At 34.7% G+C, this 17,085-nt stretch overlaps 1 protein-coding gene across 1 annotated transcript; it reads right to left on the bottom strand.

Moving 5' to 3' along the window:
- Window positions 1-3,123: 3,123 nt before the first annotated feature.
- APG5 (autophagy protein Apg5 family) lies at window positions 3,124-16,367 on the bottom strand. Its single transcript, XM_086447132.1, has 8 exons — window positions 16,026-16,367; window positions 14,525-14,649; window positions 10,585-10,651; window positions 9,273-9,362; window positions 8,318-8,405; window positions 6,856-6,999; window positions 4,677-4,808; window positions 3,124-3,985 (listed from the first exon to the last, which is right to left on the bottom strand). Exons 1-8 carry the CDS (start codon window positions 16,134-16,136, stop codon window positions 3,606-3,608), a joined length of 1,137 nt encoding a protein of 378 aa, XP_086303258.1. The 5' UTR covers window positions 16,137-16,367; the 3' UTR covers window positions 3,124-3,605.
- Window positions 16,368-17,085: the final 718 nt, after the last annotated feature.

The following is a 17,085-nucleotide window of genomic DNA, read 5'->3' as shown; positions in this document are numbered from 1 at the left end:
CGAGAAAAAATGAGAGTCGAAAATCTTATTTAAAATAATTTACCAAATAAAACATGCTACCTTAGAAGGGATCTTCATAACTCAAACGAAAGAGGATGGAAATAATGATCCTTTGAGACATCAAAAAATGAGATAAAATATAAGATTTTAGCGAAACATTTCTTTACTATCATCCTTAGTCCATACTCAAATGCCTTCATTTCAAGTGTTGATGGTAATGTTAGAGATATATTCAATTAGGCAAAGCTATTAAGGGTCGAAAAATGGCCTGACTTGACATGGATCGGGCTAGGAAACAGTGATAAGGTCATAATATTTTTGGGCTAAGAAGGACCGGATCAAACTTCTTTAATTTACTCTCTGTCTCTCTATCTATGGTTAGAAGTTTCAGATTGGGCTGATTTTTTGTGAAGATGATTTTCTCGTCATAAAGAACATTTCACAAAAAATCAATTTAATTTGAAACTTTTAAGCCATATAGGACAAAGGCGTTGGCTCCTATATATATATATATGGGTCCCGTTCGGCACCCTAAGTTTTACCACACACTTTAACAAATGCGTTTTGTCTTACATGGGTTAGAAGTTTCGGAATGAGCTGATTTTTGGTGAGGATGATCTCTATGGTGAGGAGATCATCCTCACCAAAAATCAGCTCATTCCAAAACTTCTAACCCCATCAAAATTGATTTACAAAAAATGGACGGTCCACAATTTTTTAACGTGTAAACATGGGGCTAAACATTTCGGAATGGGCTGATTTTTGGGGAGGATGATCTTCTAATCATAGAGATCATCCTCACCAAAAATCAGCTCATTCCAAAACTTCTAACCCATGTAGGACAAAAAACGTTTGTTAAAGTGTGTGGTAAAACTTAGGGTGCTGAACATTTCCCTATATATATATATATATATATATATATATATATATATATATATAGAGAGAGAGAGAGAGAGAGAGAGAGAGCAACGTTTGGTAGACAAAGTTTTATCTTACATAGCTAAAAAATTCAGAATGAGCTGATTTTTTGTGAGGATGATCTCTATGGTGAGGAAATCATCTTCACAAAAAATTAGCTACTTTTGAAACTTCTAACCCCATGAAAAGTGGTTACAAACTAACAGTAAAAAATTCACAATTCACGACTCTCAAACTTATAAGGTAGGGTTAGAAATTTCATAATAGGCTGATTTTTTTATGAGGGTGATTTCCCCACCAAAGAGATCATCCTCACAATATATATATATATATATATATTATATATATATATATATATATATATATAGAGAGAGAGAGAGAGAGAGAGAGAGAGAGAGAGAGAGAGAGAGAGAGAGAGCAACGTTTGGTAGACAAAGTTTTATCTTACATAGCTAAAAAATTCAGAATGAGCTGATTTTTTGTGAGGATGATCTCTATGGTGAGGAAATCATCTTCACAAAAAATTAGCTACTTCTGAAACTTCTAACCCCATGAAAAGTGGTTACAAACTAACAGTAAAAAATTCACAATTCACGACTCTCAAACTTATAAGGTAGGGTTAGAAATTTCATAATAGGCTGATTTTTTTATGAGGGTGATTTCCCCACCAAAGAGATCATCCTCACAATATATATATATATATATATATATATATATATATATGGGGACGGTTCAGCAGCCCTAAAGTTTGCCAAGTTTGGTGCCAAACATTTTTCAAAATATGGGTTAGAAGCTTTGGAATGAGTTGATTTTTTGTGAGAATGATCTCTATGATGAGGAGATCATCCTCACCAAAAATCAGCATATTCCAAAACTTCTAACCCCATCAAAAGTGAGTTACAAAAATTGGACAGTCCACGATTCTTCAACTTGTAAACTAGGGTTAGAAGTTTCAAAATGAGCTGATTTTTTGTGAGGATGATCTCTTCACCGTAGAGATCATCCTTACAAAAAATCAGCCTATTCCAAAACTTCTAACCCCATCAAAAGTGATTTACAAAAAATGTTTGGCACCAAACTTGGCAAACTTTAGGGCTGCTGAACCGCTCCCTATATATATATTATGCTCTTTCTAAACTTCTAGCCCAAGTAAGACAACAAATTTTGTCCATATGTTTGTCTACCAAAATGACTATATTTACTATAAAAAAGATATTTAATTCAAAATACTTAAATGTTCACAGTATTTATTATGTAAATAAATATTTATTATGTAAAAGATCAATACATCCTTGTCTTTTTCATTAAAAGACAAAATGAAGAGGGGTATCATTAAAAAAAAAATGCCGGACAATAGTAACGTTCCCTTGAAGTATTGAATGTTAGCATTCCCCTATATATATATATGAGAAAGAGAGAGATTTGGCGAGCAGACCTATTTGTTGTAAATTTATTACAAAAACTCCCTTACTTTGCGAAGTTTGTTACGTGAACAAACCTTACTTTATGAATCACACTACCATGACTAAGTAAGATTTCCAAACTTACTAAGGGTCGTTGAGCATACATGGATTATTAAATTAGCAATCCAACGACAGAGACTTGTAGCTTTCACGAAAAAACTCAGATTCAAAACTAAAAACCATTTTGATCTTTGATTATAGGTGTTGAAAATGGATGGCCACTGAACTCCCAAGTTTAAAATTAGAATTCAACGGTGAAAATTAACATTTGTTTTCAAAATTTTCTTTTGAAATTCTTATTATTTTATCCTTTATAACTTTGTGGCATCAGATCATGTTTTTGAATGTCATAAATTCGTGTAGTCAGAATCCACTCCAACGTATGTTAAGTAACATATTAACCCATATTAACCCGATAAATTTTAATCTTATGACGTGGATCTCACTTTGGGTTTGATGGGTTACAAACTTCAAAAAGTGAGGTTTGGTGGGTAACAAACTTCATAAAGTAAGGTTTTGTAGAGTTATCAGAATTTCAAGGGAGTTTTTGTAATAAAAATGTAACAGTTTGGTCTGTCAGTTAAATCTCCCCCTCTCTCTCTCTCTATATATATATATATATATGGGGTCAGTTCTACAAACCTCAGGCCTGGCTACCCCACCCTAAAACCCATGGTTTCAGATAAAAAAATTTACCTTCAACCTACAAACCTCAATAATAAGATTGGATTTTTGAGGAGTGAAATGTTATACATAATAAGAGATGTGAGTAATGTAGTTGAAGTGAGCAATTCTTTAATTGGGGGAACATAAAATACTATTAACCCAAAAAAGGGTTGGTGAGATGACCAAGACCACACCTCACAAAGTAGAGATCTAGAGTTAAAATCAAAGAAAATAGAAGTATACATGTAAGCAAGGCCGACTACATAAAAGATGGTTGTATCATCTGAGTGAACTTAGGAAATCCCCAAGTACACACGTATAAGCAAGTATGAATTAATTAGTGACATTATGAAATACTTCATCAAGTTAGATCAGAAGGCATATGCACCAAATTTCTAGGGAAAACCAAGAAATGAAACCTTTCAATAGTTTTAGAAAATGAAATTATATCTGTACATTTTTATACAGCAAATCAAATATAGTGGGAGACCTTGTAAAGAAAAATGAGGATACCAGATTCCTAAAAATGGTGAGAGATTGAAGTAGACTGACTACCCATCATCTTTTCTCGGCTCGATCTTGAGGAACTCCAACAAAAACACAGATATGAAGAAAGTGTTCTGGGTTCATCAAGTTCTTAACCACCCAAGTGAAAGGAATGTCCAATTTGGGTTTAATCCCTTGTATGCGAATAAGTTTGATCTCAGCCTTCTGGGATGAGAAACAAGCCTCTACATGAGATTTATCTGATGTTTCTCTAACCAATCCACTCTTCGAAGGGCTTGCATTATCTGACATCTGACTGCACAAATTAGTCTCTGAGTTTCTTGGCTCATCCTCCAGTTCCATTCTCAATATTTCTTCATCAATTGAGGGCTCATCTTCAAAGAACTCGGGCAGTAGAGTTTTAACCACATCATGTAAAGTGAAGAATTTACCTGTAGTACAAACATAAGATATAACATGACTATTGATCCATACCATCCAATTAATTGGAAAAGTACCACAAATCCAAAAGTTATGTTGACAAATCATTTTAACCAAGGTTTAAAAGCTAATCTCAAGGCAATGCCCTGGTCAAGAGAAAAATGAGACGGTCTCAACCAAAACATTATGAGACCAACCTGAAATATTCATTGTTTTGGAGTCAATGTCTCATTACAGTCTCGAAACAAAACATTCCGAGACAATCCTGAATCTTCATTGTTTGGAGTCAATGTTTCATTAATCTCACAGCCAAAGCTGGAATATCTTGACCTAGACATTCCAAGATGGTATGAAACTTTAAACCATGATTTTAACTACCCATCAGATTGAACAGATAAAGACAACCAATTTGCAAGCCTTCATGTACTACATCCAATCCAAGATATAGTCTCATGACTAGATAGCCTGGAAGAATGAGATGTGCACTCAAATATAATAGTGTCCCCCTGAATGCTGGGAATATAATCCAATAGCTTGAGGGCAAATAGTGCTTCTTTTTTTAAAATAATAGGCAATCATATAGTTTTTAAATCTTAAAATACAAACTAGTATGAAAAAGATTCAGATAAATAACAGGTTAGTGGGTTGGGTCACACAACCACACCCACATTTGTATGCACATAACAGAGATCCTGAACTTACCATCTTCCCTGTGAATCTCAACAGGGCGGTTTATGTACGAGATTCTGTCCCAACTATCGATGGGAGGTACGTCCCCTATGTCAGCTATATCCTCGCCAACATTCTGCACGTACAATCGAACAGGAATCCTGCCTGACCATACTACAAATAATAAGAGAACAAAAAAAAGGGAAACAAAAAAAAAGAAAGAAAAGAATTGCCCGTTCACATCCTGCCAAGATTCTTTTATCCAACATATTACAAAAAGGTGCTTTATGAAACAACCAAGTAGCTCAAACCATCCAAAACCAATAAACACTGACATGTGAAATTTAAGATGGCAATAGGAAAGAAAGACGGTAAAATGTGGCACAATTATTTGAAGGCAGATTTCTAGTAATATTCTAGTATTACCAAGTCAACTACTGAACTGAATCAACAAAAAGTCACATTGGTCTGATACTAGGACTGTCAATGAGCTGGGTTATGGACAAGGTTTGGGAAGTGCAACTAGACCCGTTCACGAATCAGACAAACTTAGGCCTGTTGGGTGGCCTGGCCCTATAACTTTAATATATATGTTATTTCGCCCAGTCCAACCCATTATACAGGTTAGGTTCGAACTAGGATTTTGAGGAATGATCAGCATCGGCCCGTTTAATGCCCAACCCATTGATAGCCCTATCTGAGCCATGTTAAGGCATGTAAGTATCATAAAAGCGCAAAACAACACAGAGTGTAGGTCCTGAAATAAACCAATTTAATATGTTAAGGGTTTTTTTTTTTTTTTTTGGTGGTGGCCAAGCTGGGCTTTAACCATGACCTGAAAGTTAGGTTAAGCTCCCCCAAACAACAAAATAATGACATCATATATAGGGCAGGGATACTGTCATGGACACTTTTAATATATTTCCAGGGGGAGTAGATGCATTTCATTACAGCTCATCAACATTATTGCATTTTCCTGTGATTTACTTTTTTGTTTTTCTTTTTTGATTTGGGAACAAAAAATTCATGAAGGAAGAAGATAGATGGTACCAAGAAGAGGTCAAGGTGAGCTACCTAGAAAACAGAAAACACAACCACAAAAAAAAATAAACAGAAAAAAAAAATGGTCATGGACTAAAACGTACCCTGACATACAAGCTCCTCCCCCGAATAAAAAGCCCTCAAATATGAAACATTTGAATTCATTGAAATGACATAACAAAATAAGAGAGAAAATGTTGAAAAAACATCCATTCTTATCCTTCTAAAGACCCCATGAAATCATGAACGGTATCTATCTCAACAAAATTTTCTTTCAAGAGACCAAGGTTGTGGTTTGTCAACTTTGGAACAGAGAAATATTCAATAAAGACAAAATCCAATTAATGCTACACAATCATCACCAGCTTTGCCAAAAGGATGATACCACAAGAAATGAGGTGATCGCAAGTCAGAATCTCGTCTAAGGCAGCCAAACAGTCAGGGAAAGTCACCTTTTAAGGAAATTTTTATCCCTAAATGATGGCAGCAGGAAATCAGACCTGCTAGAAAGTACTTTTAACATAATAGTTCACACGCGTAAATGCCTCACATGTATCATTTCACTTGACCCATGTACATGTATGAGCTACTGCAACAAATTAATTAAATGCCAACTAAAAACGTAGGGACTGTACGTAACATGTAATTCTTTTCCTTCTCCCCTACTACTTATGTCATCAGCCATATAGGAGCTTACTGATTTGGAATTTTGGAGCATCGAACACATTCATTCCCAACCTTTTCTCCAAATTTGATTTTTTTTTTTCTTCCTCGTCAGTTCCTACCCAAAATATACTTGTCTAAAATTATCTTGTAAATATAATTTTTTTAGGGCTGCTATTGCCACAACAACTTTTACTAATTAACAAACCAATCCATACGTAAACAATTGCTTAATTTCATAGGATTGGTGTGTTGTAAGTAAAAATTGGCGTGGCAATAGTATCCCTCTAATTTTTTTTATATATAAAGTGTGGATGTTCCTAAAGTTACTTTTTTAATGATCGTCCTTTACAACTCTTAAAAATAATATGATACTAAAAATTCAAAAAAAAAAAAAATAAATAACAAGGTCAATTGAAATAAATAAGGATGTTGATACAGTCAAGCATTGGGTGAGCACGCATTAAATGTGTATTTAATAGGAAATGTCTTGGAGGGGGAAATGAACCTGTTCGGCTTGGTCCAGAAATATTTGTCTCAATAGTAATTTGTTGAGGTTGTGTTGAACCTGGAGTCACTTTTGTTGCACACTCTTCCCCAAATATTCCAAGCTTAAGCTTAGATGAAATCCTCAAGTACCCATCCAGGTTACCTGATGCAAAACCCATGTTAAAACATCTTGATGTAAGTCAAAACAAGGAAAAAGACAATTTGCACTACCAACATGTAGTGAGGTAAGCTATTTATTGAAAAGGATAAGGAGATTGTGAAGACTAGATACATGTTCTAAAGAAAACCAAAACATAAATTTTTTCCATCATTTTTGTCAAACAATTTTATACATGCCATTGTTTTAATAATAAATAAATAAATAAAAACAGTGGTGGGACATGTGAATTACTTTCCAAGCCATGTAGTGTGTGGATATATATGATCAGCTACACCAATTTTGATTGCATCGTCTGAACACACATCATTTGTGTTGTCATGATTTTTCATTGATTTTTGGGATTTTTAAATATTTAACACCTCTCCATGTGTCACATCTCAGACTTGTTGGTATCCATATTGTCTTATAAACACATCAATCCCATTGCTGTATTGTCCTAAGACCGAGACTAGAAGCTATATATATATTTTTTGAGTGGTACTAGAAACTCTATTTTATTACACCTATTGAAGCTAATCCTGGTTCTATCAGATAAGCTCATTTGTAACCTAGTTCACACAGCACCAATGTGATTGCTAATTTATGGCAACAAAATAAAGAATATGATCAAACACAAAAACAGGAGAGGAGGATGCCCAAGACGGCTATGGAAGCAGAAAAACCAAAGCTCTGCTCTCAAAATTACATATAAAAGGCACCAACTCGGTAAGTTGGTAAAATCTGTGTGTAGTCAGACCAAAGATCTGGGATCAAAACCCCGCCTTTGCCCTTATGCCTAACAGCAAAGAAAACTATCCTAATCAACTTATAAATCAATTATCTCATATTTATGTTGCACCAACTTTCTTATAAATTCCAAGGCCACGTATTATATTCCCAAGAGTCAAGCAAGTTTAACACTTGGACTTGTAGCCATAATTGTCTCTAGTCATGGTTCATCATACCATCAAACTGACTTTAGCAGAGTCTCATTCCTGTGAAGTGCACATAATAGTATTTGTCATCTAGTAAACAAAACCCTAATCTACGCACCCAAAATCTAGTTTTTATATTATGTGATTGTTATAGCATATAGCATACATAAAAAATGTGAAATCTATTATTAAATTAGTTAAGTGTTAAAAATAGCTAACTGTCATGTATCTCTACATATTGAAGACATGTCATTTTTTTCCAACACAAGCAATAACAGTAGTCTAAACTTCAATCATCCACACAAAAATAAAATAAAATAAATTTACTAAAGAAAGCGTTCATTTTTTTAAGTGTTCCATGATTTTTCATTATGAAGCATGCATACCATTTACTACAGACCGCCAGAGCTCCAATTGATCAGACTGGGACATGTACATGACATTCTTGCAGTTACCATTGAGTATATACGCTGCCTGCAGACATAAATAAATAGCATCAGAACATTCAACCGTATCTTACAGGGCACATATGCTTGTATCCTTTTCAATAACATAGTCATCAAGCTAAATTTAGAAGAGAAGAAACCCTAAACCCTAAGATGACTAATTAGAAATGCATCTGGGGAAGAAGAAAGAACAAATCACAAAAAATAGGTGACCAAACAAGAAGAGATGATAACTACTTAACAAACACAAATTATATTAAAAATTCCTTTTCTTTTACAAAAAAACATCACAGATGTTTGTCATGGTGCTCATGCCAAAATGAGAGGATATAATAAGAAGCGAAACCTATTATGAGGTGGTTTGCTTTCATGATATGGACATAAACCTTGACAGAAGTACAAGGGGTGAACCTCAAAATTTTCCCGAAAATTCCCTTAAAAATATCGTAATGATTTTTAAAATTTTAATAAACAATAGAAATAAAAATAAAGTAAGGAAATAAGATTGTTAGCTTGTATGATTTATCTTAACAGGTATCACTTCCAAGTAAAAAACCTTATATATCAGTCTTCAAAGTATCATCAACATTCAACAGCTAAGAAGTATGTTTATAACATCATAAATAAAGTAATCATGAATCAAGACAGCCAATGCACAACTATAACCCATAAAGCATAGTTCCATACATGACACCAAACAAAAATTCATTATCCATAGTTATACACTCACAGTACCATATTATAACCATAATCTAAGCATTCAACCCAAAAGTAACATAAAAAAAAAATTCAGCCAAGAATTTTTTCTTCTTTTGAAATATGCCAAAATGTAATATTCTGGATGAAACAAATCCTAGAAAAAATAAACCAAAAACCAAAACAATTATACCCTAACCTCCTTCAGTGAATTAATGAAGCTCCACTTTACACTGTCTTCACCTTCGCAGGGGCTTAGAAGATCCCCTGGGTATCCTCTAAAATGTACCTGTGGAAACCATACTGTCAGCTTGTTTTTTAAGGGGAAGAAGACATCATCCGGCAAAAACATATTATCCAAAAGACAGGTTTTTTTTTCAACAAATGAAATTAGTAGAGCATAAATCTACTGAAAAGCATATACCAGTACTCAAAAACAAATATACTACCAGATTATACATCTTTATTTATATGTACCACCAGAATATGCATCAGGTTCAACAAACTAGCATAAAGGAAAGTAAAAGAGAGGGCTCAACCGTTCAAGTTGGACAGGGTTCTCCAAACCTTCCAGGTTTGTGTGACTTGGAAAACAGATGTTGTGAGATGGACATAACACAAAGCACCCACATATTGCATCCCAGATCTCTTCCAATGACAACCCATAAAATCAAATTATTACTTCGTAAGGTCAGAATACACATACTGGGTTTTGGTTATCAGCCAAATTTGTTCTTGAAGGTCTTCAAATGTTCTTGTCATACTTTTTTGTTTCATAAATTTACCAGTTTCAATTCGTAAAAGTCCCAGCTCTATGGAAGTTCTTCAAATATTCACAAACAAGGCACTCTTAAACCACTATCTAAAAGGATTTTGGATACTGATGAAGAACTGGTGATTCTCAGAAATTATGATAATCCTTCTACAACTAATTAGATTACCAACAATGAAAATTCTATCCAAAAAGAGCACTTTGGATTGGATCTTGGAAACCAAACAAGCGAAACAGGAAAGCAAGAACCAGACAAAATGTCCAAGGCCACATAGAAGAATATAAACACAAATAGGATTGTGATTCCTCGACTACAACTGTCTGTTCTTAAACCAATAGGAAGAGGAGGGTATTACTGATGCAAGCGAATAAAGTAGTGACAATTTTTCAAATTTCCAAAAATTATAAATGAAAAAACAACAATATCATTAGTAGGAAAGCCTAGGCCAAACCAGCTATATTAAATTAATCAATAGAAAAGAATATACAGTATGTGGTTTTTTTTTTTTTGTTGCTAAGCTACAGTATGGTATAAGTATATAAACCTTAGCATCTTCCACAATATATTTGGTACGCTTGCTAGGAAGTCAGAAGGATATACAAGTATCTTATCATGAAAAGAACAAAAATGGGCCAAGAAGTTGGCAGCTTTGTCAATTTCCCTAAATGAAAAATGAAGAGAGACAGTATTAAGTTAAGATTACTTAGAAACTAAAACAAATAAGTTGAATGTTTCTACCGTTAAATTCCAAGGCCTTTCTGGTTCTACACAGAGAAGATCAAAAAGAACACCTGTTGGTATATACCTGCAAGACATGTACATAACAACCATTGTTTCTTCATAAGAAATATCTCAATGTCATAAGAAATAATTTTTATGGGCATGTTGGACTTGAATCCATGACCACACAATTGCATTTCAAAATTCAATGTGTCGACCAACTGAGCTATGGGTCTAAGGCCAATGTTGTGAGAAATATGGCTCATCATAGTTCTCAAAGAGAAGGACAAAATAATTGCATTTCCAATTATAGCTTGAATGAACTTATCAAAAAAAAAAAAAAAAATGTGGCTTGAATGATCCAGACCCATAAATCCAATATTTTTTTTTCAATTAGACCCATAAATCCATTTTACACAGATTTAAGTTCATAGGAACAAGAGGGGAAGCTAAACTAATAAGGGGTGTTTGATTAGAAGTTTCAAGTATTTTTATAATTATTATTTTATAAGGTTCTACCTTGTGGAAACGCTCTTTAATGGAACTTTAGCTTTAGCTGGTCGTGACCAAGAATTTTATTAGAAAGAAGCAAAGAAAACGTTAAGAAAAAAGATAGAGAGATTCTCAAAAGGGGTGGATGGAAAACAATCAACGAAAATGAAAGTATATGATCAGGATATTGTCTGCTACACCTAAAAACAAAATCTTCAAAGTAGATAGACACTCAATGCCTCGTGTGGCCTTAACCTTCAAGTCTATAGACTGAATCTTAGTTTCTTTGGCTTAGAAATTTCAGAAATCACTTCTTTCTAGATGCACCAATGAATTCCATAGGGGCATAGTTTCCAAACAAGGTGATTGACATTTTCAACAGGGGATTTACACACACGCAGGTGTGCACATACAAACACAGATATGAGGTGATTGACATTTTCACCAAGGGATTTACACACACAGACACACACACACACGAGGTGATTGACATTTTCAGCAGTGGATTTGCATGCACACACAAACAAATAGCTACTTCACAATGACAAAGGTGATTGTAATTTTCACCGATTTACACATGGAGCAGAAATTAATGATGATTCTTTTGCGAGAAATAAATGACGACAATAACAGTTTTTTTGTCCAAAGAGGCGGACCACACAAAAATGCCACATTGGATGGTATCTTGAAACCTGCAAATTGTAGATGCAAAAACTTGCACTACCTTGAGATCTGTGATAGTGCCTCACGATCTTCTCTCCTCGTGCCCTTAGGTGTGCCTGCAACAACACCACTCCGACACCTAAGTCAGGAGTTTAGTACAAAAAATAGTGTAAAATTTAGAGGGGGGAGAACTCATACCTTTTAGTACCTCTATTCATCTATTTATAGAGATGAAACCCTAGGATTCCCTTAAATCCTGTTACCAATTTTACCCTTATCCAATTTAAAAGAAAATTTTGGAACGTATCAAGTCAATATCCCGTTCTTATACATTCCTTATTCCTTGAGACTTTTCCTCATCAAGATTTTAACCACTTTTGATTTAGTCCCCTACATTTTAGGGATTTGGGCTGATTGAACGACTCTACCATACATCATTGACCAAATATTTCCCCGACCAATCGAGACCTGAACCCACTGTTGGTTTGTAACCAAACCACCAAGCTTACCCTCAGACAAGTTGGCTGGGATCTCCGTGTCTAATTCAAATCCTTAGGTGCCACGTGTTGCCCCTTGATACCTAGGGAGAAATATGCTCCACAATACCCCCTCTCGAGGGTTTGGGCTTTTAGTCCAGGCGCCCAAGAATAAACAGACGGTACCATGTGACACGTGGCCGCACTCCTTATAAATTCTCAATTCGAGGTCTACGATCTGTTCATTCCATGCGTCATCTACCTGTTTTACCTTCGAAAGTGTGATGATTATAATGACTTTGGTTTATCTCGAGGTATTTTTATTTTACAAATACATTGTCTATTCCCCCATTTTTTGTCCTTTTCTATTTATCGATTGGACTTGGTGCCACCATGAACCAAATCTTCAAAACCAATGGATATAACCCCCTTATGGTCAGGTTTGGAACATAAATCAATTAAGCCCACTCCCAATGATTGGACTTGCCTCCCTTACGAATCAGTCGTTATTAGAAACAAGGACAAGTTAGCCCGACCCTCATTGGTAGAGCGTGGTACCCTTTACATGCCAAGATTTTCATTGTGTACTGACCCCCTTACAATCGGGATTTGCTCTCCTCACGAGCCAAGGCTTTTGTTAAATAATAGAAGGACCGACTGAACTCCCAAATTGGGTCTAAATTCCAAAATGATCAAAGACTTTGATAATAGAATAACTGATCGAAGTCCCAGATCAGGCTCGGCTCCCCTGACGGGAAAAGGCTTAAAGAAATAATAGAATGATCGATCGAAATCCCAGATCAGGCTCGGCTGGCTTTGATAATAAAATAATCGATCGAAGTCCTAAATCGGGCTTGGCTCCCTTAACAGGTCAAGACTTTGATAATAGAATAACCGATCGAAGTCCCAAATCGGGTTATGCTCCCATGACGGGCCAAGGCTTTCGCTATACCAACTGTGGGTTTAGGTCTCGGTTGATCGGGGAAATAGTGGGTCAAGGACGAGTGATAGAGCTGTTCAATCAGCCCAAATCCTTAAAAAATAGGTACTACATCAAAAGTGGTTAATATCTTAATGAGAAAAAGTCTCACAGAAGAAGGAATGTATGAAAATGGGATATTAACTAGATATGATCCAAAATCTCCTTCTAAATTAGATAAGGGTAAAATCAATAACAATATTTAAGGGAATCTTAGGGTTTCATATCTATAAATAGATGGATAGAGGTATTAAAAGGTATGAGTTCTCCCCCTTCTAAATTTTACACTATTTTTTGTACTAAACTCCTGACTTGAGCGTTGGAGTGATGTTGTTGTAGGCACACATAGGGGTACGAGGAGAGAAAATCGTGAGGCATCATCACAAATCTCAAGGTAGTGTAAATTTTTGCATTTACAAAACCTAAAACAAAATGCAGGAAAGGAAGAACCCAGAGAAGAATACAACGCAAACGGGACAAAACAGTAAACAAGCCATTATGTTCCTTCGACCACACCTACTTCTCCTTGTCAAGGGGAATAAAAAGGGGCATTGTTGATCAAGCAATCAAAAGGTAAATGTTGTTGTCTTGAGACATTCTCGAATGCCCTCTGTGAAATGGCCAAATTTCCAATAAAATCTTAAATTTAGATTCATAGTTAAGGTGAATTAGGAGAATATATATTCTAATGCTAACAAATTAGCATAAGAGGAAAACCCAATAGGTGTTTCATAGACATTTTGGACCGCATGGAAAACGTTTAATGTCAACAGTCGGGGTAGAGCTTTGACAACAATGACAATGGAGATGATGAGCAAAAGATTAATTAACACCTCCGGATGAGAAATGTTCATGGATGTCACATTGACCTGAGTCAAGGAGTGAAATGCCAATAAATAGAAAATATCAAGTGCTTTCTATTTCAGCCAATAAAGTAAGAGAGTAAGGCCAAATACCATTTAACCATAATATAAAATGAAAACAGAAAAATATTACAAAAGTTATTTATTCATCTATCCATTGATTTGGTAGGTCAATAACCAAGAAAAGTTTTGACTTCACTCATCTATTTGGCCAACAAATCAAATTGCATTTGATAAAATGTTATAAAGTGGTAGGTCTGGAGGGTTTTTTTTTTTTTTTTTTCAAATTAAAAAGTATCTAAATTTAGAAAGCAGTCAAATTATAAGACTTGTATCTATTTTCAAATTAGAAAAGTATGCAAATTGTGAAGGCAGACCAACTTCTCTGATATAGTGGTTTCCTTCTGCATTCTCTGATATAGTGATGCTTTTCCCAATGATAAAAAAGAAGATCATGAATATGAAAAAAGAGAAGAACTGCATACCATTTCAGAGGCAAGCCCTTGTAATCAAACCAGACAGTGTCTACCCCAGGAGGAAGTGTACTACTGAAGTAAGGCTTTATAAGAGGCACTAACAGAGGCAGGTAGCCAATCCGAGGGCCTAAAATCTGTAAAGAATAGGATATAAACTCCAACTTTGTAAATTATAAGGAAAAGGTAAATTGTATGTCACGCAAAGTTCCCAACTTTACGTGCAAGTGGGATCTTTTATGTTCAGCATTAGTGTTTTGTAATGCCTGTATCTTTTCATTTTCTTCTTTTTTAGTTTCTCTCTGTTGTATCTGGGCGGCCTTCTCGGCGCCTTCTTTCATCTTAATATAATCTTGATCATTACTTATCAATACATATACATATACATTTGCTTTATGTTTGAAAGAATGAAATGTACCGCAATATTTCAATAGGTTTTGTATTTTATTTGTACGCTTCGTAGCACATATATGTATAAAAAGAATATATTTCATTATTGTTTTTAACATTCACTTTTCAAGAGAAAAAAAACATGAGATTTTTCAATGCCAAAGATCATGCTGGACCAAAAGAAAAAAAAAAAAAACACTCCCATCTATTTAAGAAAGGGAAAGTGATCTTCAAATATCGTCTTTCTCCAAATTCAAGAGTTCAAACAAGAGAGAGCAGAAGGGAAGATGAAGACAATGAGGAACTAGAACTATATAATGCCATAAAATGCAATATTTCAAGGTACACAACGGTTTTTTTATGAACATGTTGGCATATTCCTAATGCATATCAAAGTGAAAAAACTTTTACGTTTAATTCTAAGTTCCAATCATTAAAAAATATTTTTTTCTAAATTTAAATGGAATGCTAAGAACATTTTTTGGAGGTCCATATGTATTGATTCCATTTCAACTTTTACCGAAGCACCAAAACAAAACAGATTTTTATCCTTGTTTCAGGCAATACTAACAAACTACTACATTGTTGCACATCCATGCATATGGGCAAGAAATTTTCCATTAAAAACAACAAAAAATATTTATAAATAATAATTTTATGCACTCCAACGTCCATTTTCTTGACATCTGATCTGACTTGTTGGAATGTTGCATTGAAGATCTACAAAAATTATTTCTCTAAACTTGTTATTAACAAATCTGGTTAAAAATAAAATAAAAATTAGGGGCAATCTATTCATTTTTATAATTAAAATTATTTTACTTTCAAGATTCAATTTTTCTCTTCAAGAATAGTTGCTATAGATCATTGTAACATCAAGCTGACTTTTTTTCCATCGACCCAAGTCTTATTAACGCTCAGATTCAGAAATTCTCTGGATCTTTTTAGGGTTTATATATTGTTTCTATCTCAGAAAAGCTTAGTAGCGCATCAAATCATCAAAAATCAAAAATCAAAAATAAAAAAATTACAAATATGAAGATCAATAACCCAATCCATTGAAGAATTAAAACCAAAAAAATAAAAATAAAAAGAGGTGAATTAGAGAGAGAAAGATAGTTACCAGTGCAGGTGGAGGAGATGGGAGAGTGGTGATCTCGGATTCGTGAAGATGGATCTGAAGTGGAATGGCTCCTTCCCATACGTACTTTTGAGCCTCTGTTCCCACACCCATCAAGTCTCTCTCTCTCTCTCTCTTCTCTTCTTGTGTGAAAGTTAGATTTCCACAGTCGTGACCGTCTCAACTGCAACTAGGTACCGTACCATAGGCCATAGTCCATACTCCATAGTCTCTATTACTCTATATGTGCACCGGCGGTAATAGCGGGTATCAGGTATCTTCGTCTCGTCTCGCTCCCCAAGATTACCGAGTTAGCTGATACTAGTCATCTCGTGTCAGACGAGTCAATCGGTTTGCACTTCTAAATGGGGTCATGGTTTTTAAACTCTTCCGACGCCGAGACGTATCGCCCGAGTTAACTCGGTATTTGGAGTTGAACGAGACCACCTCACAAAGTCATTCTTTTGACCGAGTTTTACATCTCACGTTTAATTTTTTGTGTTATCTCATGAGACGTCTCAAACGTATTGAAAAACTCATCCGAAACGACTCGGTATCAGAGCTGAACGAGACGAGGCGTGATATTGAGTTTAAAAACCATGATAAGGGTGAAGCTTGATCCTGTCCAAATCGAGTATCGAACCAAACTGATAGCTTTAAAATGATTTGGTTCGGTTTGTAACAAGTTGCAGTTTGATTCGGATTATGAAAATGGAGAACCAATCAATTTGATTCAACTCTCGAATCAAGCTTGTATAGAACCAAATCAACCTAAGAACCAAATCCCTATGCAATAAATAAATATATAAATAATAATAATGATGAATTAATTTAGGAGTTAAGTCATAATTTGTATTTTTGTATGGATAAACTAATGATTTTTTATGGATACATTAACGATTATTGTATGAAATTTTATGCTTATTATATATTTGTTTTTTCATTAAAAAATATTACTTACAATTTATAGAATATTGGCAATCCTTAGAATCGAACTGAACTAAACCTACTTTAGTTCGATTTGGATTGGTTTGATTCTAATTCTTCTTTAGTGGAACCAATC

The sequence above is a fragment of the Akebia trifoliata genome, chromosome 7 (genome assembly GCF_017979445.1).
Source record: "Akebia trifoliata isolate Shusen 1 chromosome 7, ASM1797944v1, whole genome shotgun sequence".
NCBI classification, from domain to species: Eukaryota; Viridiplantae; Streptophyta; class Magnoliopsida; order Ranunculales; family Lardizabalaceae; genus Akebia; species Akebia trifoliata.
The sequence above is the reverse complement of the archived record's forward strand: the minus strand, read 5'-3'. Positions and strand labels throughout refer to the sequence as shown.